Here is a 23,046-nt window from a genome sequence, read left to right on the forward strand (position 1 = left end):
TTAATTATATCTACTGGTGCTGTGACTGTCTCAAAATGACAATGGCTATGGTTTATCTGTTCAAAAGATGGGCCAGACAGCATATTTATCAATGACAAGAACTTTCAGAATGAAATAGCTTAAATAAAGCCCCAAAAGTCTAGTTAAAAAGTCTAGTAATTTCTATAAAGAGTGTTAATCAATCTATATCTAATGACACATATCACAATAAAGTCCATGCAAATAAAAGTATAAATATATTTTTTGAATCATTACTCCTTACATTATTGCGATCCTTTACTTTAAGAACCAAACCAAACTACGAGTTTAAATAAGAAAGTTAAATAATAATGATGGAGGGATAGAGACATTGAACGAAGAGAGAAAGAGAGTGCCACATTTTTTAACACGTGGCGTAGTCTGTAATGTCATACGATACCTAGGTTGACCGTGAGCTTGACCCGGCCCCCGTCCAGCTCTAGACGCAGCGTGTCGGCCGAGTCCCGTGAGGTGGTGGCCATGAGCAGGCCGTAGGCCCGCTGGGACATGAAACGTAGAGACACGTCCTCAGCCTCTGTGTGCATCACCTGGGGCATCACCACCTTCATGTACATACTGCCGTCATAACTCAAGATGGATGCCTCTGCCAGGGGGAGATGGAAGAGGGGAGAAAGAGAGAAATCGAGAGAGAGAAAGAGCGAGAGAGACAGAGCAGGAGAGAGAGAGACACAGAGAGAGAGAGAGAGAGAGAGAGAGAGAGAGACATACATACATTTGTTAGTCACAACATCTGCTGTCACACATCTTGTTTAGGTGGAGAAATCTACATCATAACTTCATTTTCAGCACACAGACACACACACACACATGCTCCCCATGCTATTGTCAGTTGCTGGTTTCCCATCACCGCTCTCTTCAGGTGAGCCTCTGTATTTTTTTACTCTCACACACATTTATGTGCCATAACAAATGTTAAATACATACTGTACCTACAGCATGCTGTGGACTCCCCTATAGCGTATCCAACTGTATTAGTTTACACACAGATGATGGCTGAGGTACAAGGGAAGGGTTCAAGATGGAACACACACATACACTCTTATACCTCACAGCCCGCTCCTGTCTCACAGTAGAGATGAGAGGGGGAGAGCATTGTATGAAAATGCGTTAAATCGGCCATGAAATAGCTACTCTGGCAGAGCCGGGTTTAAAGCAGAGAGGAAGAACACGAGGGGGAAACAAAAGGAGACAGACTGTGCTACCCTACATCTGCTGGAATCTGTATCCACTGATATTACAAGCCTACTCTGCTCGCTCTCCTCCTCTCTCTCTCTTTCTCTCCATTTCTCTCTCCATTTCTTGCTTCCCGGCATCCAGCCAGTAGACACAAACACTCTTTTAGTCCTCACAGCTGTGAAGACTCCATCCGGAAAACACACACACACACCCTCCTTTGACGCAGAAGCAAAGAAATTGCTGACAAACTCTGCAATTACATCCCAATCAATATGCTATTATGTACGATTAGATGCTTATCTCCCTCCTCCCCTCCAAGCTTCTGCCAAGGCCTAATATATACCCAGCATAACAGGTATAGGCTGGACGAGGACAGGGGGAACACCTCTGGGTACAATGAAGCCAGAACCAGGAAGAGAGAGGAGAAGAGGGAGGAGAGAGAGAAAGTGGGGATAAGAGATGGAGGAAGAGGTAGTGAAATGGAGAGAGAAGGAAAGAAGTAAGGTGGATAGTGAGAAAGAGAGGGTGATAAAGACAGCGAGAGAGAAAGAGAGATGGAGTTGGGAGAGAGAGAGAGAGAGAGAGAGAGAGAGAGAGAGAGATGGAACACCTCCAGACAGAATGTCTATGGTTGAGTGTGAGGTGTGAAGAGAGATCAGGAAGGTTTAATATCCCAGTAAGTGACTGTCAGGCTGATACTAACTGACAGAGCGACAGACCCCTGAGGGACAGACAGACATGTCACTATAGTGTGTTCACATAGACGTGGTGGCAGGTTGTCTTCCGCTGGCAAGCCACAAACAATAGTCAGGGATTAGTCCCTTCAATTTAATCTTTTAATTTATCACAACTAGGCCGGTATTCAGAAAGCATCTCAGAATAGGAGTGCTGATCTAGGATCAGTTTAGCCTTTTAAAACATAATAAATAAAAGTGAAGGGCCTGATCCTGGATCAGCACCCCCGACTGAGATTCTTTGTGAAAAGGGGCCATAATCTTGGCTTAACCAAATGGTTAAAACATCTATTTAATATGAAGGAAAGGATGTAGTGTAGGGAGAGGATGTGATTGAAGAGCATGGACAACGGAAACTCTTCGACTACAATATTCTACTGTAGCTACCATAATGTTTTGTTATTCTGCTTTTCTCTGTTCACAGTTACTGTCCATGTTACATCCTGAATATTATAGTCCCATTAAATGAACCATAATAAACATCATGAACACAAAGCGTATCCAATCCCGCGGCTGACTGAAAGTGTTCATTATAACGCCAGTAATGAGGTGACAAAGCTGCCCTACCGCCAGGAATTTGGGCACTTTAATCAACAAAGAGCTTTAATTGACATTCCATCTGACCTATCGATGATGAGGTAGACCAGGATGGAATACTTAATCAGGAAGTTGGAGAATGGATCTGAGGATGTGATTGGGTGACTTTTAAGTCGAATGAGTAGGTGTGTATGAACATTTGACTGGTACTGTATGTGTTTGTGTGTTTTGTTTTGTGTGCGTGTCATTGTGAGTCAGCCTCTCCGAGATATGTATTCAGATGACCTGCTCTGTTTAAAGGACACTGCCTCCACCGTGCTCTCCAGTAATGAAAAAGCTTGGCACGCATTAAGAGCCAATCAATGTTCATTATACTGTCAGTCCCCAACAGATAAAGAGCTGCTATCTCCCAATGACAAAGGCATGGCACTGACGCCATGACGACTACACTCCTCTGTTCCCACTGACTACACTGTCCTGTTGACCGCTTGTGTGTGTGTGTGTGTGTGTGTGTGCATGTGAGTGTGCGTGCACTGACAAAAGCTTTGAACAGAGTGTACTAGCACGTAATCCATCTCAGTTTGATCTTCTATAACCACGGAGAGAATAGGACAGGAGTATCCACACCTTGCACTGTGCTCTGTTTGTTATGACACCTGCTGAGGACACAGAACACCTCTGTTTCCTTGTCTGAGTTATGCTTGTACACTGCATTGGGTTCCTTGTCCTTGCTTTGACACCTCAACAGGACCTGGTAAACACTTGTTTCCCCTGGCTCAGCCAGGGTACTTATTCTGCTTTGATTCTCTATTACCTTTGTCCTTGGTTTGATTCTTTATTACACTCTTTATCCTTGCTTGGTTTGAAATGGAGGTGGGAGTGAGATGTGTGGAGAGTTTTTGACATTGACAAAAGCATACCAACTGTGATTTCACCATGTTCCTCCTCCTCCTCCCCCTCCTGATAGTGAAGCAAACAGCTGAGTGAATCTCAGATGTCCCCTTCAGCTCTGCTGAACCACACTGCATTTTTCAATTCCACACATACGCACCTGCACAAATGTACACACAAACTGTGTAAGCCTGTGTGTGCCTGTGTGTGTGTGTATCTGCGCGCGATTGTGTGTGCTTGTGCATTGGCGCTTGCATGCGCGCCTGTGTGTATATGCACGCCAGTGTGTGTGTGTGCATATGCGTGTGTTCGTCTGAGAGTGTGAAAGTGAATCAGTAACTTCGGCGCAGCTCATTGTAATTGCTGATGAAGAAGATGAGAAGGAGGGGAAGGCTGACTGATTTTAAAGTCAGCTCCACTTTGCATAATTACCACACAAATTACACAGGAAAGAGAAGGTGCCATTAGGATGAAAGATTGGAGGATTTCACTTGAAAAGGGAAGAGTTTTGCTGCAATCTACTAGCAGATGTGAATACAGCCGAGGAGTAGCATGAGGTTGATCTAACAGGTGTGCTCATCTAACATTTATCTAGCAAAACAAACACACGCACAGGAACACACGCACACGCATATACACGTACGCACACGTGTACGCACATAAACACACACACAGACTATACAGTGCCTGTAACTGTTCTCCTGTTCTCCTCTAGTCTAACCTCTAAGGGAATCTAGCTGGAGCGCCTTCCCTTAGTGTCAGCTTTTCCAAGCAACAGAGAAACGCCTCAGCTATTTCAAGGCCCCAGTCCTGAGTGCCCGCCAGTGAATTAACGGAGATGAAATAAGAACAAACCAGGCCCCCCCCCCCCCCCGACACACACACAGCAATAAATAAGACACATTTAGAGAACAGACATAGTTCCAAACCACTGCAGAGGCAGTCATAAGAGACAAATGTCTCACTAATTGTTTTTATGAAATGGAACTGCATTCATCCATATTCAATTGCCTTGGAATCAGAGTTTGATTTGAAGTCTTCTACCATGATAAACATTCTCACCACGATATCGCGATAAACATTCTCTCAGTCATTGTACCATTGTATCCCCCTCAGTTGACGTCAACCAGTGGTGATTATTTGTGGCGCAGCGCCCACAGAGAACCAAATATGATAAATGGACCCATAATGCGTAGAGACGTTACATGCCCTCAAAATGTCCTCTGAGTCTCTCAGCTGTGCGGTGGAGAGAGACTGTGGTTCTCACAAACAACCACATGGTTGCAGCAGAGTCCACAGTCACAAGACTACACTGCAGTCTGAAGGGGAAGAGAAAAGTCAGAGAATGAGTGAGAAGTGAGTGAGTGAGTGAGTGAGTGAGTGAGTGAGTGAGTGAGTGAGTGAGTGAGTGAGTGAGTGAGTGAGTGAGTGAGTGAGTGAGTGAGTGAGTGAGTGAGTGAGTGAGTGAGTGAGAGAGAGAGAGAGAGAGAGAGAGAGAGAAGCAAATAAAAGTAAGAGAGATGTTCATGCATCCAGAGAAAGTTTAAAACTACTATCAATCTAGTCATGGTTTGTAGGTCCACTAAAACATGCTGGCTGTTTTGGATGACCCATTTGCTAGGTTGCAGGCATTGGGTCACTTAGTTGGGTAGTTTTCTTTAAAAAGAGGGTTGTTAATGCTGGGTTATTTATTTATAGGGGACAATGCACATTAATCAACATCAATATTACTGTAATGCAACATCCACGTAAATGTGCCAGAGGTAGCCAAAAGCTCATTTTCACGCGTAGTTTCAGGCCTTTACACAGCCACTATATAAATACTCACTAAAACAATACAAAATACAAATACATTACATCCAATAATATATCATTCTAACTACACCATCATCAACTGCCATCTTACATACGAGGAACCACAAATAACTCGTGTACAGGGTTGGATAGATTTGAGCCATGTTTAATTTGAAAAGTGCAATAATCGGTGCAGCTTCTCAAGTCCATGGGCATTGCATTCCAGTATATTGTAGCTCTAACAGAGAAGGCAGATTGACTGGATTCACTGTGTTGAAGAGGGACAACACAATCCCCTCTAGTTACTGCCCTATTTTCCTGGAGCTGCCTTCCTTGAGCTTGGTATGCCGGCATAGGGGTGGAGGGGTAAGACCATTCAGGATCTTTAAAACAAGGCTTGCATCTACATTCTGATTAAAACAATCCAGACTAAATAAAATATGTATGTACATTTTATGACAATGGTGGTAACTTTAATAAAAAAAATAAAAAAATATTGTGTTTGTTTGTAGAGTGATTCAATTGGTTGCAGAATAGTATCTCCTGCTTGTGACCAGCATGTGAGGCAATATCTCACGTGAGAAGATCATAGCCTGCATATATAGTTTGGCGGTCTCCAGGGGAAGGAAAGGTCTGATAAACCTAAATTTGTATAATCCGCACTTTCTTCTTCACATGTTTCTTAAATGTCAAGTTGGAGTCCAAAATGACGCCGAGATACCTGAAGTTAGACACAACTTTCAGATTCTCCCCATTAAGAATATACCCTCAAAAAATAGACAACTAGTTGTTAAACAAGTTAATTGAAAACTATGGTACATGTTACTAAATGGATGACTAATTCTTAATATATACATCTGTTCTGAAAGGCCCCAGAGTCTGCTTCACCACCAAGCAAGCGGCACCATGAAGACCAAGGAGCTCTCCAAACAGGGCAGGGGCAAAGTTGTGGAGTAGTACAGATCAGGGTTGGGTTAGAAAAAAATATTTGAAACTTTAAACATCCCACAGAGCACTATTTAAATCCATGATAAAAAAAATGAAAGAATATGGCACCCCAACAAACCTGCCAAAAGAGGGCCGCCCACCAAAACCCACAGACCAGGCAAGGAGGGCATTAATCAGAGAGGCAACAAAGAGACCAAAGATAACCCTGAAGGAGCTGCAAAGCTCCACAGCGAAGATTAGAGTATCTGTCCATAGGACCACTTTAAGCCGTACACTCCACTGAGCGGGGTTTTATGGAAAAGTGGCCAGAAAAAAAGCCATTAATTAATTAAAGAAAATAATTAAAGAAAATAAATAAGCAAACACGTTTGGTGTTCGCCAAAAAGCACGTGAAAGACTCCCCAAACATATGGAAGAAGGTACTTTGGTCAGATGAGACTAAGATTTAGCTTTTTTGCCATCAAGGAAAACGTTATGGCTGGCGCAAACCCAACACCTCTCATCACACCGAGAACCTTATCCCAGTGAAACATGGTGGTGGCAGCATTATGCTGTGGGGATTCTTTTCATCGGCAGGGACTGGGAAACTGGTCAGAATTGAAGGAATGATGGATGGAGCTAAATACAAGGTAATTCTTGAGGGAAACCTGTTTCAGTCTTCCAGAGATTTGTGACTTGGACGAAGGTTCACCTTTCAGCAGGACAATGGCCCTAAGCATACTGCTAAAGCTTCACTCGAGTGGTTTAAGGGGAAACATTTAAATGTCTTGAAATGGCCTAGTCAAAGCCCAGACCACAATCCAATTGAGAATATGTGGTATAACTTAAAGATTGCTGTACGCCAGCGGAACCCATCCTACTTGAAGGAGCTGGAGCAGTTTTTAAGGATCCGCCCATTTTTTTTCGCCTGAAATGACATATACAAGGCAGTTAGATTTGGGTGTCAGGCCCTGAAGCAAGGATATGCATATTCTTGGTACCATTTGAAAGGAAACACTTTGAAGTTTGTGGAAATGTGAATGTAGGAGAATAACACACAATAGATCTGGTAAAAGATAATACAAAGAAAAAAACAACCGTTCTTTTGTATTTTCTTTGTTCCATCATCTTTGAAATGCAAGAGAAAGGCCATAATGTATTATTCCAGTATTATTCCAGCCCAGGTGCAAAGTTTTAGACTGGTCCAATGAACCATGGCATTTCCGTTCAAAATGTTTTATCAAGACTGCCCAAATATGCCTAATTTGTTTATTAATAACTTTTTATGTTCAAAATTGTGCACTCTCCTCAAACAATAGCATGGCATTATTTCACTGTAATAGCTACTGTAAATTGGACAGTGCAGTTAGATGAACAAGAATTTAAGCTTTCTGCCAATATCAGATATGTCTATGTCCTGGGAAATGTTCTTGTTACTTACAACCTCATGCTAATCGTATTAGCCTACGCTAGCTCAACCGTCCCGTGGAAGGGACACCGATCCCAAAGAAGCAAGTCCACAAGACAGGAGTTAGTGCCTAGCCTTAAGAATTCAGAGTTTATGCCTAAACTTAACCCTAACCTTACAAATTTGGAGGTAATGCCTAAACTTAACATTAAACACTTTGAAATTTCAAATTCTAATTTTATTTGTCACATGCTCTGAATACTACAGGTGTAGACCTTACTTACAAGCCCTTAACTCTATTTCTTGAACTGCACTGTTGGTTCAGAAAATATTTACTAAATAAAAATACAGTACAAATAAAAAGTAACACAGTAGAATTACATAACAATAACGAGGCTATATACAGGGGCCACCAGTACTGAGTGAATGTGCGGGGTTAAAGGTTATTCGAGGTCATTTGTACATGTAGGTAGGGGTAAAGTGACTATGCAGCGAGTAGCAGCAGTGTAAAAACAAATGGGGAGGGGGGGGTCAATGTAAATAGTCCAGATGGCCATTTGAATAATTGTTCAGCAGTCTTATAGCTTGGTGGTAGAAGCTGTTAAGAAGCATTTTGGACCAAGACTTGGTGCTCCGGTATCGCTTGCCATGCGGTAGCAGAGAGAACAGTCTATGACTTGGGTGACTGGGGGTCTTTGACATTTTTTGGGCCTTCCCCTGACACCACCTGGTATATAGGTCCTGAATGGCTGGAAGCTTGGCCCCAGCGATGTTTTGCGCCGTATGCACTACCCTCTGTAGTGCCTTACGGTCAGATACTGAGCAGTTGCCATACTAGACGGTGATGCAACCAGTCAAGATGCACTCGATGGTGCAGCTGTAGAACTTTCTGAGGATCTGGGGACCTATGCCTAATTGTTTCAGTCTCCTGAGGGGGAAAGCGTGGTGTCATGCCCTCTTCATGACTATCTTGGTGTATTTGGACCATGATAGTTTGTTGGTGATGTAGACACCAATGAACTTGAAACTCTTGACCCGCTCCACTTCAGCCCTGTTGATGTAAATAGGGGCCTGTTCAGTCCTCCTTTTCCTGTAGTCCACGATCATCTCCTTTGTCTTGCTCACATTGAGGGAGAGGTTGTTGGACTCTAAATAAACTGATAGGTCTTTGACCTCCTCACTATAGGCTGTCCCAGCATAGTCGGTTATCAGGCCTACCACTGTTGTGTCATCAGCAAACTTAGTGATGGTGTTGGAGTCGTGCTTGGCCACGCAGTCGTGGGTGAACAGGGAGTAAAGGAGGGGGCTAAGCACACACCGCTAAGGGGAACCGGTGTTGGGGATCAGTGTGACAGATGTTATGTTGCCTAACCTTACCACCTGGGGGCCGCCCGTCAGGAAGTCCAGTTGCTGAAAGAGTCCAGATTAGTGTCCAGCTCCTTGAAAGCAGCAGCTCAAGCCTTTAGCTCGGTGGGGATGTAGTCAATGAACAGCATTCTCACATAGGTGTTAATTTTTGTTCAGGTGGGAAAGGACAGTGTGGAGTGTGATTGAGATTGCGTCATCTGTAGATCTGTTGGGGTGGTATGCGAATTGGAGTGTGTCTAGGGTTTCCGGGATGATGGTGTTGATGTGAGCCATGACCAGCCTTTCAAAGCACTTCATGGCTACCGACATGAGTGCTACAGGGTGGTAGTCATTTAGGCAGGTTACCTTTGCATTCTTGGGCACAGGGACTATTGTTGTCTACTTGAAACATGTGGGTATTACAGACTCGGTCAGGGAGAGATAGAAAATGCCAGTGATGACATTTGCCAGTTGGTCCGTGCATGCTTTGAGTACACGCCCTGGTAATCCATGGCCCCGCATCCTTGTGAATGTTGACCTGTTTGCTCACATCGGCTACAGTCGTCTGGAACAGCTGGTGCTCTCATGCATGCTTCAGTTTTGCTTGCCTCGTTGCGAGCATGAAATACATTTAGCTCATCGGGTAGGCTCGCGTCACTGGGCAGCTCACAGCTGGGTTTCCCTTTGTAGAGTCACTGGTACTTCCTGTTTTAGAGTTTGCGTGTAAGCAGGAATCAGGAGGGTAGAGTTAAGGTCAGATTTGCCAAATGGAGGGTGAGGGAGAGCGTTGTATGCTTCTCTGTGTGTGGTGTAAAGGTGGTCTAGAATTTGACATGCTGGTAGAAATTAGGTAAAACGGATTTAAGTTTGTCTGCATTAAAGTCCCGGGACATTAGGAGCGCCGCTTCTGGACGAGCATTTTCTTTAATGCTTATGGCCTTATACAGCTTGTTGAGTCCAGTCTTAGTGCCAGCATCGGTTTGTGGTGGTATATAGATGGCTACACATAATATAGATGAGAACTCTCTTGGTAGATATTGTGGAACTATAGCTTATAATGAGGTACTCTACCTCAGGCGAGCAATGCCTTCGAGACTTTTAACAAGTAACAGCAGTTATTGACAAATAGACACACAGCCCTGCCCCTTGTCTTACCAGATGTAGCTACTCTGTCCTCGGGATACACAAAAAAAAAAACAGTCAGCTCAAACAGTAACGTGCAATAAAGCAAAAATAAACAAACTTTTTGAAGAGGCAACAACTGCATGGGAATGCCCCTGTCTGTGTGTGTCAGGGCTCGACATAAAGGGTGAGGTTTTGGAAAACCTCCGGGCCAGTCGATCATATCGTCCCTGTAAGTGGCCTGCTTGGGCCAGTGGAAAACATTTTTTTTATACAACGGGTTACCCGAACATGCCCCAGTCTTTTATCTTCATCCCAGAGGAAAGCTCTCTGATGATGACAACGTGTGGTATACCATGGAGCCAATGGAACTCAAAACCCAATGCTGCCCCGTCTGTGCAAGTTATAACATTTTGTTCAAATAGCAAGGCTGCTATATAGTATACGAATAGAATAAACATGAATAGAATCGTTGTCGTATTATCTTTATTAATCGCCCGCTCGCTCGCTCTCTATGAGGCTGGCACATCCCGTAGGTATACCAACCACTGCATCCGGCTGATGACCATCCAGCAGCTCTCCGATGCAGGTCTGTAGGCCAGAGAGATAATGAGTGTGAGCGGGCGCATTGCTGAAAGCTCTCTTAGGAGCTATTGGAAGCCGTCCACGGAAAACAGGAGGAGATGGGTTAACATTCTAACAGCTGTGTGCCGTCAACATTTGTTCCTGAGAAATGGCGCCCAGCTGTGCTTGAGACCCCGGCCTTAGACAGCTACTTCACTAATTGCACACTGGAATGAAATGTGCGGTTCAATGTGTATCACAAATTAAAAAGCTGTTGATGCTGTGATCATCTGGGGAAAAAATGGTCATTGTGGTTTCTATTCTGAACCATGGACAGTGCCCCCATACAACGTTTCGAAACGACATTCAATTTTACTATGCATAAACCAGACATGCGCTGTTTTCAAAACCATGGACAGCGTCCCTAGAAACCACGGTTCTGGAACTATCAACCAGCGTTTGGGTAGTTTTGCTTTACATGGCAGTCAATACAAAAATAACTAACGACCAGAGAACGCCTAAAATGTCACTTGACAACCAGTGTTAGTGAATGTAGTGTCATGTTTTGTTTAAAAATGGATCGTTTTGGAAATAATCTACCTTTTTTATGCTGGTAGCCCATTGTATAAAAGCAATAATACACCTGAGGCCATGTGTTACGGCATTGTATCATGGCTGTGGTGGTCTACACCACTCGGCCTGTATTATTACTTAAGAAATAATACTATTTTTAATCTAGGCTTTATAATGAATTATTTAGCACACACGAGCTGCACACACAGGCCTGTAGTTTATAGATAATCTGCTGGGCAGAGAGAGAGCGCAGCTCTCAAACAACTGGTTGTTTTATGGAGCAGTTTATCCGAAGACCGAGAGCGGCAGGGTTGGGAAAACCGTAGGGAAGATGTTCCAAATTATGGTATCTACCAGTACATACAAAGGCAAGAATGGGTACGCAAACCAGTTATTTAAAACGTTCAAAGTCTTGGTTGAATATTTGCAATGCAAAATTCAGGCATCGTGGAATAGGCTACCTTGAAAATCAGACATTTCCTCTAGGCTATTTGGTGTTTGAAAAGTAATTGAAGTTATGGTAGCCGATGTAGAAGTTCTACTGCTCCAATATAATGATTCTGTGATTTCATTTCTAATCAGTTTTTATGAGCGATGTAGCCGCTTTCGTTTGTTACCGGTCGTTTCAATTGAAGGGTGTTACGAGAATCTGCTGTGCTTGTTGTGTAAAATCATGAGCAGTTATAACATCGAATTTTGCCTTCATCTTCGTTTTCCATACAATGCGTTCCATTACAAAGGAACCCTGTTTCTGCTCTCTGTCTCGTTTGAAAACATGATACAAAAATCCATTAACAACTCTTCGACATCTCAAATGGCGAGACTGACTAGCTACCAAATGGACGGACTGAATTTGTGTCAGGAGCATGATGTTTATTTAGTCAGGCAACACCCCACATTATTCTGACATATTTGAATGAAATCATGTAAATGTAAAAATTATGTGAATGTCAATGCATACATCTCGTTACGTAGTTCTGTAAACAAATACATTATTCTTAAAGTGGTAATGCACACGTTTTTCCCCCCTACAGGCCAGTACAACAATTAAATATAACATTTAAGTCCTTGAAAAAGACAATTAAGTGCTTGAATAAGTCCCTGAAAGTACTTGCATTTGACTTGCCAATGTCTATATGAACCCTGTATAGGCTACTTGCTCAGGCCGCAAATGAAAGATAAAATCACCTGCCATTGAAATTATGCACGCATCATTGGCTTTCCCGTCAGATCTGAAGTTCACAGTAAGGCCTATATGTCTATCACCTTGTGATCGCCGTTAGCAATGTTTTCCGTTTTCGGGTTGATGGAAAGGCAATTAAATGGTAACTTCAAAGTAGCCTATGCCTATCTCAAATCAAATCCAATTGTATTGGTCACATACACATGTTTAGCAGATGTTAATGCGAGTGTAGCGAAATGCTTGTGCTTCTAATTCTGACCGTGCAGTAATATCTAACAAGTAATCTAACAATTTCACAACAAAGACCTTATACACACAAGTGTAAAGGATGAGCGAAGGCCGTGCGGTGTAGGCAAGATGCAGTAGACGGTATAGAGTACAGAATATACATATGAGATGAGTAATGTAGGGTATGTAAACTTTATATAAAGTGGCATTGTTTAAAGTGACAAGTGATACATTTATTACATCCAATTTTTTATTATTAAAGAGGCTAAAGTCTTGATTCAGTATGTTGGCAGCAGCCACTCAATGTTAGGCTGATGTCTGATGGCCTTGAGATAGAAGCTGTTTTTCAGTCTCTTGGTTCCAGCTTTGATGCACCTGTACTGACCTCGCCTTCTGGATGATAACGGGGTGAACAGGCAGTGGCTCGGGTGGTTGTTGTCCTTGATCTTTTTTGCCTTCCTGTGACATTGGGTAGTGTGTAGGTGTCCTGGAGGGCAGGTAGTTTGCCCCCGGTGATGCGTTGTGCAGACCATACTACCCTCTGGAGAGCCTTACGGTTGTGGGCGGAGCAGTTGCCGTACCAGGTGGTGATACAGGCCGACAGGATGCTCTCGATTGTGCATCTGTAAAAGTTTGTGAGTGTTTCTGGTGACAAGCCAAATTTCTTCAGCCTCCTGAGGTTGAAGAAGCGTTGTTGCGCCTTCTTCACCATGCTGTCTGTGTGGGTGGACCATTTCAGTTTGTCCGTGATGTGTACGCCATGAAACTTTCCACCTTCTCCACCACTGTCCCGTCGATGTGGATAGGGGGGTGTTCCCTCTGCTGTTTCCTGAAGTCCATGATCATATCCTTTGTTTTGTTGACGTTGAGTGTGAGGTTATTTTCCTGACACCACACGCCGAGGGCCCTCACCTCCTCCCTGTAGGCCATCTCGTCGTTGTTGGTAATCAAGCCTACCACTGTAGTGTCGTCTGCAAACTTGATGATTGAGTTGGAGGCGTGAATGGCCACGCTGTCATTGGTGAACAGTGAGGGGTGAAAATGCACCCTTGTAGGGCCCCAGTGTTGAGGATCAGCGGGGTGGAGATGTTGTTTCCTACCCTCACCACCTGGGGGCCGCCCGTCAGATAGTCCAGGACCCAGTTGCACAGGGTCTCAAGCTTAATGACGGGTTTGGAGGGTACTATGGTGTTACATTTTGAGTTGTAGTCAATGAACAGCATTCTTACATAGATATTCCTCTTGTTCAGATGGGATAAGGCAGTGTGCAGTGTGATGGAGATTGCATCGTCAGTGGACCTTTGGGGCGGTAAGCAAATTGGAGTGGGTCTAGGGTGTCAGGTAGGCTGGAGGTGATATGATCAAAACAAAATACTGCATAGTTTTCTAAGAACGCAAAGCGAGGTGACCATCTCTGGCGGCGCCATGTCTTCTCTGGGGGAATCATAATTATTAGCATAAATCCAGAGGCCATTTGTTTTGATAACTCCCTCACAAGTGCTCTACACTACAGAAACACTGCAAGCTAAACACTAGTCTGGCTGGTGTTCATCTGAATTAAAGGGTAACTACACAACAACAAAAAATCTAAATTACTCAGATTTTTTCCAGACCTTAGAAATGGTCCCCTAATGTGGTTTAAGCTTTGTTGTTGGCATAGACATCACATTCTTTTTTTTTTCTATGACAATTTGTGATTTTGACAGACAAAACCTGAAGGAAAAAAACCAGGTAAATCATGCTGTCGTTTTGGTATCAAGTATAGTTATTTTTCTAATTCTGCCCTCTAGAGGATTTTGCAGAAAAAAACCACATGGCAATTTGAAATCTGCAATAAATCCATGTCTGCACTTTATGTTTAACAGTCTCTTTTCTTTGCTGTTACGGTAAATCTATCAAGCTCAGTGTAAAAACACAAGGGCATGCTAATGTTGGCTAGTCATTATTTGCCTGGTTATGTATGGAATGATGAGACATTATGAGACCCCCCCCCAAAAAAAAAATGTGTGTGACCAAATCATGTGCTGGTGCCACCAACTGAAAGAGGTGAGGAATGTTTCTGTCGAACCCTGGAGAGGGAGAGGAAGAGAGCTGGAGAGAGAGGGATGAGGAGACGGAAACAGAGAAGAAAGAATGGGCAGAGGAGATGATAAAAGACTGGATAAAGGAATGGGAAGAAGACATTTAGAGGGCATGAAGGGAGATGTTTAGGGGATGAAGGGAGGGATGGAGAGAGGCGCATCCTCCCCCACACGCTCCCGTTCCCCGGGCAACACAGAGAAATTTGTGGTGTTTATGTAACGAACTGGAGGACTGGCTCTGAAACACACGTTCAGCTACACACACACACACACACACACACACACACACACACACACACACACACAAACAAAGGCAGGATTAGGGAGACTGGAATAACACTGCACAAGACTTCTTCAGCCACCAGAAATAAACCTGTATCCAACCAGTATTAAAACAAACATGCCAAGGTTGCTAGGTCTATTATGGCCCTAAACTGGTAAAGGAAGCTCGTCAATGTGTCTGCATGTGCATTCATGCATGTGTGTGTGTGCGTGTCTGTGTGCATCCTTGTGCCTGTGTGTGTGCGTCACAGACCCAGATTTATGTGTGGCATGTTTCTCTCTCTTGGGTAGGTCCTTTTACAGGGTCGATACACATTGACGAAGCAGTATTTTACCCACTCTACAATGAAGAGACTGCCCTGTTTGTGTCCTACACACACACATCTGCTGTGTGGGAATCTTTGGAGCCACAAATAACAATACACAACACCCCCAGTCACACCCATATTGACATACCCAAATGATCGCTCTCTCTCTCTCTCTCTCTCTCTCTCACACACACACACACTATTATCGTTGCCTGATAATAGGTCCATGTAATACATCAGAAAATAACCTTGACACTGAATTACTGTAGATGCTAAAAAGAGGAGAGGGGGGGGGGGTAGAGGAGGAATAGAGGAGGACAGGGATTACCTCTTCACTTATCACATATCGACTAGCCTGCTCTAGTCACTGAAACAGAGCTGAGGGGATGAACAGATGAAGCAGAGAGAGAAACAGAGAGAGCGAGTGAGAGATAGAAAAAGGCATAGAGACACAGAACGAGATGGAGAGAAAGAAAGAGAGTTGAAGAGCAAGATGGAGCAACAGAAATACGGAGAAAGAGGCGGAGATGGTGGGAAAGAGCAAAAGAGAGAGAAATAAAGACAGAGCGAGAACAGTCTTGAGCGTTAGATGCGTCTCCTTTAGCAATTTCAACTCAACCGCAGTAATCACTTTACCTCAACTCAAACCAAATCAATTTATTCAAATATTTGCCCTCTTCTCTTTGTCACTCCCTCCCTCTGCAGTGGACACCCCCCTCTCTAACTCGGGAGAACAGTGGCGGATGAAGCCCCAACTCAAAGTATTTTTTAAGAACAGCTTTTTGTTTACTGAACAAAAATATAAACACCTTTTCCATACGCACAAAAAGCTAATTTCTCTCAAATGTTGTGCACAAATTTGTTTACATCCCTGTTAGTGAGCATTTCTCCTTTGCCAAGATAATCCTGCCAGCTGACAGTTGTGGCATATCAAGAAGCTGACTAAACAGCATGATCATTCCACATGTGCACCTTGTGCTGGGGAAATTAACTGGCCACTCTAAAATGTGCAGTTTTGTCACACAACACATTTCCACAGATGTCTCAAGTATGTAATTGGCATGCTGTCTGCAGGAATGTCCACCAGAGTTGTTGGCAGATATTTTAATGTTAATTTCTCTACTATAAGCCGCCTTCAATGTCATTTTAGAGAATTTGGCTGTACGTCCAACCAGAGACCACATGTAACCACGCCAGCCAAGGACCTCCACATCCGGCTTCTTCACCTGCTTGATCATCTGAAACTAGCCAAACAGATAGCTATCCAATTGGTAGTTAGTCTTGTCTCAAAGCTGCAACTCCCGTACGGACTCGGGAAAGGCAAAGGTCGAGAGCCGTGGGTCCTTCGAAACACAACCCAACCAAGCCGCACTGCTTCTTGACACAATGCCCGCTTAATCCGGAAGCCAGCCGCAGCAATGTGTCGAGGAAACACTGCACACCTGGCGACCATGTCAGCGTGCACTGTGCCCAGCCCACCACAGGAGTCGCTAGTGCGCGATGGGACAAGGACATTCCTGCCGGCCAAACCCTCCCCTAACCCGGACGGCGCTGGGCCAAATGTGCGCCGCCCCATGGGTCTCCCGGTCGCGGCCGGCTGCGACAGAGCCTCTCCAGTGGCACAGCTAGCACTGCGATGCAGTGCCTTAGACCACTGTGCCACTCAGGAGGCCCTACTGAGGATTATTTATGTCTGTAATAAAGCCCTTTTGCAGGGGAAAAACAAATTCTGATTGGCTGGGCCTGGCTCTCCAGTGGGTGGCTGCACCCCTGCCCAGTCATGTGAAATCCATAGATTAGGACCTAATGAATTTATTTCAATTGACTGATTTCCTTATATGAACTGTAACTCAGTAAAATCGTTGAAATTGCTGCAAGTTGTGTATATATTTTTGTTCAAACTGCAGGATCCGTCAGAGATATATGATCCTCTCTAAACTAACCAGAACCAATATACTTTAAAAGCATAGACACAACCTTCTGTTGTTGTTGTTTTTTTAAATCAAGCAAAATTACCCAGAATATTCAGAATACTACAGTTAAGAAGTTTGGTCAGCCTTCAAGTAGGCCTTCTATGCAGTGACATGGTTGTTAGCTGTTAGGAAAAGGACAGTGCTAAGTAGAATGTTTTGGTAGAGAGCGGTTTATAGAGAAAAATACATATGGGAGATAATGGAAAACAACAAACATTTGTTGTGTAAACTGAGAACGTGTCAGCCTGCTGGTCAGCATATCCCTCACCCTGGTGTAGCCAACGATTTGACAAAACAGGAAACAGGAAGCTGTGGCAGGGGTCATTACTTCAGTCGGACCTTGAGGTGTCATAACCTCTGTCCAATCTGATAACCATCTGACAAATGGTAGCCCTGTGGAGTGGAGGGATGGTGTGTGTGTGTACATAAGTGTGTGTGCATGCTGTCATGACAATGGAAGCTTTAGTAAACTAGTTACATTGCATAATTTACCTTCACAATTAAGACATGTATTACTAGAAAAGGGAGAGTACTCACTGGACAGCTAAGGAGAGAAAAGACTGAGACTTTTTCAATATTGTTTCTAACCTGAAATAACTGAAAATAATATTATGTTAATAAACTGACTCATACAGACCTCCCTGCATTTCTCATTTCTTTATGTTCGTATTTCAATAGACCAATATCCCTTACACACTGATTAGAGGTGAACAGTTAGCTTTCATATCTGATTGACCTCTCTCTCGCTTTCCCTCTCTCTCTCTCTGCCTCTTTTTCCTTCCCACCCCTCTCCCTCTCTCTCTCACACACAAAGTTTTCCTCCAAAGTCAAAATGAGATTAAACTGAAACTGGAGGATGAATAGTGGAACGGAGCTGGATAAAGATGTTATCTCCAAGCCGTTATTAGATATGGTAAAAGCGTCTGGAATAATTTGTCAAATGCATTAATTGGTTTTCAGGCATGCTTTTGATCAATCCATAGGAAATCTCCTGGAATCTGTTGAAACCCATTGAAATAAGAGACTTTTCTGTAACCCCAGGACTTCTCCATGCATGAGTAATAACATACATCACTATCGCTATCTGACAAACTAGGGGAGAAGAGTGTGTGTGTGTGTGCATGTGTATGAGTGCGTGAGTCCATATGTGTGTGTGTGTGTGTGTGTGCGCGCGTAGGAGCGTGTGTCCATGTGCGTCAATGTGTGTGCTTGGCTGTGTGCATGGCACTGTGATGCTGTTGTGGAGCCATGGGGTCCTGGCCATGGCCTCTCTCTCCCAGGGCCTGGGTTCGGTGACCTTTACAGTGCCTGAGTCAACAGCCATTAACTCCAAGGCTGTAGCCAGCCGGCTGTGACATAAAGCTCTAGCACAGGCACTGCTATCGCCTGCCTAGCCTCTGCCTACCCATAACCATTCATAACATCAACACTGAACACACACACACACACACGTGCACGTGCACGCAACAAAGATAATCGAAGCGGAGGAATGTACCTTCATGTCATGCGTTCTGTTCTAATCAAATTAGTGAAGCAAAATATTCTTGTCTTCAACTTTATTACCAGAGTGCTTTGTTCCGTGCCAAAACATTACGGAAGAAAAGCGAATTCCAACGACTTACTTCAAAACAGCTTATATTGCACAAGATTGTGTAAACTAAGGTCTAAAAAGACATACCTCTAAAAGACATACCCCTCGCACAGCAATCCGTCAGACATCTCCTCTCATTTCTCAGTGTTGGTCATGCAGAATGGATCCGTACCGAATACATTTCACTGATCTATTGTACTGCAATACGAGCACATACTTAAAGAAACCTACTTATCCTGTGTGTTTTCAGAGGTGTCATATACAGGTGACCTTGTAAACAGGCAGTTCCACAGACTCCGGAACCTTTCATCTACCACGTTAGAATAGATTCCATAATAGATATCGATATGGCCACACAGCTGTAATTCCAACCCTTTCGCTGGTGTTCGCAATACGTGTTTTCCCTCACAAGTGCAGGTCTTTGCGGGTTGACCCTAAGAATAGCGCCAAAGATGGCCTGATTACAATATGTGTCTGTAACGGAGGGAGATAAAAGGAGGGAGGGGGGATGGAGGGGATCGATAAGTATGTGTTTCCATTAATAAGCAGTAGGTTTGCAGTATAGTAAATTACTGTGGTATATTATCTCCAGTAATGGGTTTGTACTGTATAACCTCTGGCTGTGATTGTGTGATTGGGAGAGAGAGACACAGAGAGGTCAGAGACTTGACACAGCAAGTAACTATAGGAGTTGATAAAGGTGAGAGCGAGAAAGAGATGGAACATTGTATTGAAACACATGCAACACCCTCAAGTCCTGACAATAAAATAAGGAAAATGGGGGGGGGGGGGGGGGGGGTGAATGAAAAGTACTGTTTTCTTAACACTTTGAAAACAAGCGATGCAATTTGGAAACTGGTCATGAAACTTTAAAACCGGATTGCCTTGGGCAGAGTAAAGTTCACAGGAAAAGGGCAGAAACCACATTAATCTTTCAACAGTGTCAACAATACAGCCATCACCACAACCTCCTCTAGAGCCTTAACCTGCCTCTGACACATGGTGCATGGACAAAGGCCCACTGCCAAAGGCCCACTAATGTTTTAATAAACCATTTCCCAGGAAGAAAACAGTAAATGAGCAGACTAAGTGAAAAATCTGCCAATGTGCCTTTGAGCAAGGCACTTAACCCTAATTGCTCCTGTAAGTCGTTCTGTATTAGAGTGTCTGCTAAATGGCGTAAATGTAAATCAAATCCACACAACAAAACAAGAAAAACACACACACGCACATAGAGTGCATCCGGAAAGTATTCAGACCCCTTCCCCTTTTCCAAATTTCGTTACATTAAAGCCTTATTCTAAAATAAAAATCGAATCAATCTACACACAATACCCCATAATGAGACAGCACATGTTTTGCACATATATTAAAGAAAAAACAGAAATACCTTATTTATATAAGTATTCAAACCCTTTGCTTATGAGACTCGAAATCGAGCTCAGGTGCACCCTATTTCCATTGATCATCCTTGAGGTGTTTCTCCAACTTGATTGGAGTCTACCTGTGGTAAACTCAATTAATTGGACATGATTTGGCACACATCTGTCAATATAAGGTCCCACAGTTGACAGTGCATGTCAGAGCAAAAACCAAGCCATATGAGGTCGAAGAAATTGTCAATAGAGCTCCGAGACAGCATTGTGTCGAGGCACAGATCTGGGGAAGGGTACCAAAAAATGTCTGTAGCGATGAAGTTCCCCAAGAACAGTGGACTCCATCAATCTTAAATAGAAGAGGTTTGGAACCACCAAGGCTCTTCTAGAGCTGGCTGCCTGGTCAAACTGAGCAATCGGGGAAGAACAGCCTTGGACAGGGAGGTGACCAAGAACATGATGATCACTCTGACAGAGCTCCAGAGATCCACTGTGGAGATGGGAGAACCCTCCAGAAGGACATCCATCTCTGCAGCACTCCACCAATCAGGCATTTATGGTGGAGTGGCAAGACGGAAGCCAACCCTCAGTAAAAAAAGGCACATGACAGCCTGCTTGGAGTTTGCCAAAAAGGCACCGAAAGAACTCTCAGACCATGAGAAACAAGATTCTCTGGTCTGATGAAACCAAGATTGAAGTCTTGGCGTCACGTCTGGAGGAAACCTGGCACCATCCCTACGGTGAAGCATGGTAGTTGCAGCATCATGCTGTGAGGATGTTTTTCAGCGGCAGAGACTGGGAGACTAGTCAGGATCGAGGCAAAGATGAACAGAGCAACATACAGAGAGATCCTTGATGAAAATCTGCTCCAGAACGCACAGGACCTCAGACTGGGATGAAGGTTCAGCTTCAAACAACCCTGAGCACACAGCCAAGACAACGCAGGAGTGGCTTCGGGATAAGTCTCTGAATGTCTTTGAGTCTGGACTTGAACCCGATCAAAGATCGCTGCTAAAGATGCTTCAACAAAGTACTGAGTAAATGGTGTGAATACTTATGTAAATGTAATATTTCAGTTTTTTATGTATGTAACGTAACAAAATGTGGAAAAAGTCAAGGGGTCTGAATACTTACGAATGCACTGTACACAGTCAGAACACACACCCACAAGCACACATGAAAAACACACAAATCAATCGCTTCCACCTACCTCTCTCGCAGGTGCGTGACCAGTACCCCGTGCCGGTACAATCACATATAAACCGGTTCCATCCCTCCTTACAGACGCCTCTGTTCTTACACGGGTAGCTCTCGCACTGTTTCCCCACCACCTTGTTGCACGACGGCTTGATGCCTGCCCCGTTCTGAGCCTCAGCGATCTGTCGGATGTCCTTACTGCGCCCGTCGATGAACAGGTCGCGCACGCAGCCCACGTAGCCATAGTTGAGCATGGCGGTCCACAGCTCGGTGGGCAGAATGAGGTTGGCACGGTCCGAGGGTAGACCCCCCAGGTACATGTCTCCTTCCAGGTCAAGGATCTCACTCTCACCGCTGGCTGTGAACGGGGTGCGCCGGCTGTTGACTGAGATGGTGCCTGGAGAGGAGGAGGAGATGGCTTTAAACCACAGAATTAAATAGAACATTTTTACGTTGTATGTCTATCATTGTAAGATAAGACAGTGATCCCATGCACAGTAGGGCAGGGGTTTCCAAACTAGCTTCCTCAAACTCAAATCTGGATCTCAATGCCAGTTCCAATGCATTTTCCCCCTCTAGTCAGGGACTGATTTCGACCTGGGACAACAGGTGGGTGCAACTAATTATCTGGTAGAAGAGAAAACCAGCAGGCTCCGGACCTCATAGGGTCAGAAATGAATACCCCTGTTCTAGCCTATGTGGGCCCAATTGGAATCTGTGTGCTCAATAAATACAGCATTTTCAAAAAGGTTACTATGCTAGCTACAGTAGCTGTCACCTCGCTTTACTAGGCCGGCGTATCTTTACTTTTCCACACTCATCCACAATGATGGTAGAGTTTTGACGGCTGACAGCCTTTGAGATGCTGAAGATGTTGAGCATAGCATAACGTATCGGTTAATCCACTGTCTGTGTAAGGTATTGATACAGGGCACAGGGTTCCCTGATGCTCTCGCTGTCAAATAGAGTCTCACAGCTTAGGGACGATATATGAGCTTTGTGACTATAGTATACCTCAGGGAGAGCGGGAGAGAGGGATAGAACAAGAGAGGGAGAGAGAACGGAGAGACAGTGACAGCGCAGACACTGCTGTATGGCAGGTTTATCTCTGCTTCAGTCTCAAGCCAAGCAGCAGAGTGTGTGTGGCCTCTCTGTGTGTCCTTAACTCAGATCCAGAGTGCGATGGGAGAGCTTGAACAGTGTGCATACGTGCTTCTGTGTTCGTCTGTGTGTGCGTGTATGTGTGCAGCCATGTGTGTGTGTGTGTGTGTGTGTGTCCATGTGTGTATGGCGGCAGTGGTAGATCAATAGCAGTAATATGTGCTGCAGTGAGTCACCTGGCCATGCCATCCCAGCCTTGTATAACAGCCTGTCTGCCCTATGAGACCCTCACAGGCCCAGCACTGGGCAGAGAGTGATACTCACATCAATACAACAACACACACACACAAACACACAGGCACACACACACACTCAGAGAGAGTGAGAGAAGGTAGTGATAGAGAGATGGGGATAGGGGAGTAGAGAGTGGGAGAGGAGGGTAAAGAGGACTCACCTGAACGCCCATCCCTCTGTATGTCCACGTGGTACCAGGCCCCGTCGTTGACCTTGTTCTGGGTGGCTTTGACCTTGATGGTCCCAGAGCCCATGTCTAACAGTAGGTATAGACTGCCATCCAGGAGCTCCACCGCAAAGAAGTCGACCTGAGGGAGATC

The 23,046-nt window shown here is 44.3% G+C and overlaps 1 protein-coding gene across 1 annotated transcript in view; it reads right to left on the reverse strand.

Annotated features, from left to right (window-relative positions):
* nrxn3a (neurexin 3a) overlaps positions 1-23,046 on the reverse strand; it is a 179,534-nt gene that overhangs the window by 10,837 nt on the left and 145,651 nt on the right. Inside the window, exons 8-10 of the mRNA XM_029687494.2 lie at positions 22,887-23,034; positions 21,345-21,728; positions 419-622 (exon numbers count right to left, since the gene is read on the reverse strand). Coding sequence (XP_029543354.2) covers positions 419-622; positions 21,345-21,728; positions 22,887-23,034 — 736 coding nt within the window. The remainder of the gene's footprint in view (positions 1-418; positions 623-21,344; positions 21,729-22,886; positions 23,035-23,046) is intronic.

The sequence above is a fragment of the Oncorhynchus nerka genome, linkage group LG18 (assembly GCF_034236695.1).
Source record: "Oncorhynchus nerka isolate Pitt River linkage group LG18, Oner_Uvic_2.0, whole genome shotgun sequence".
NCBI lineage: Eukaryota > Metazoa > Chordata > Actinopteri > Salmoniformes > Salmonidae > Oncorhynchus > Oncorhynchus nerka.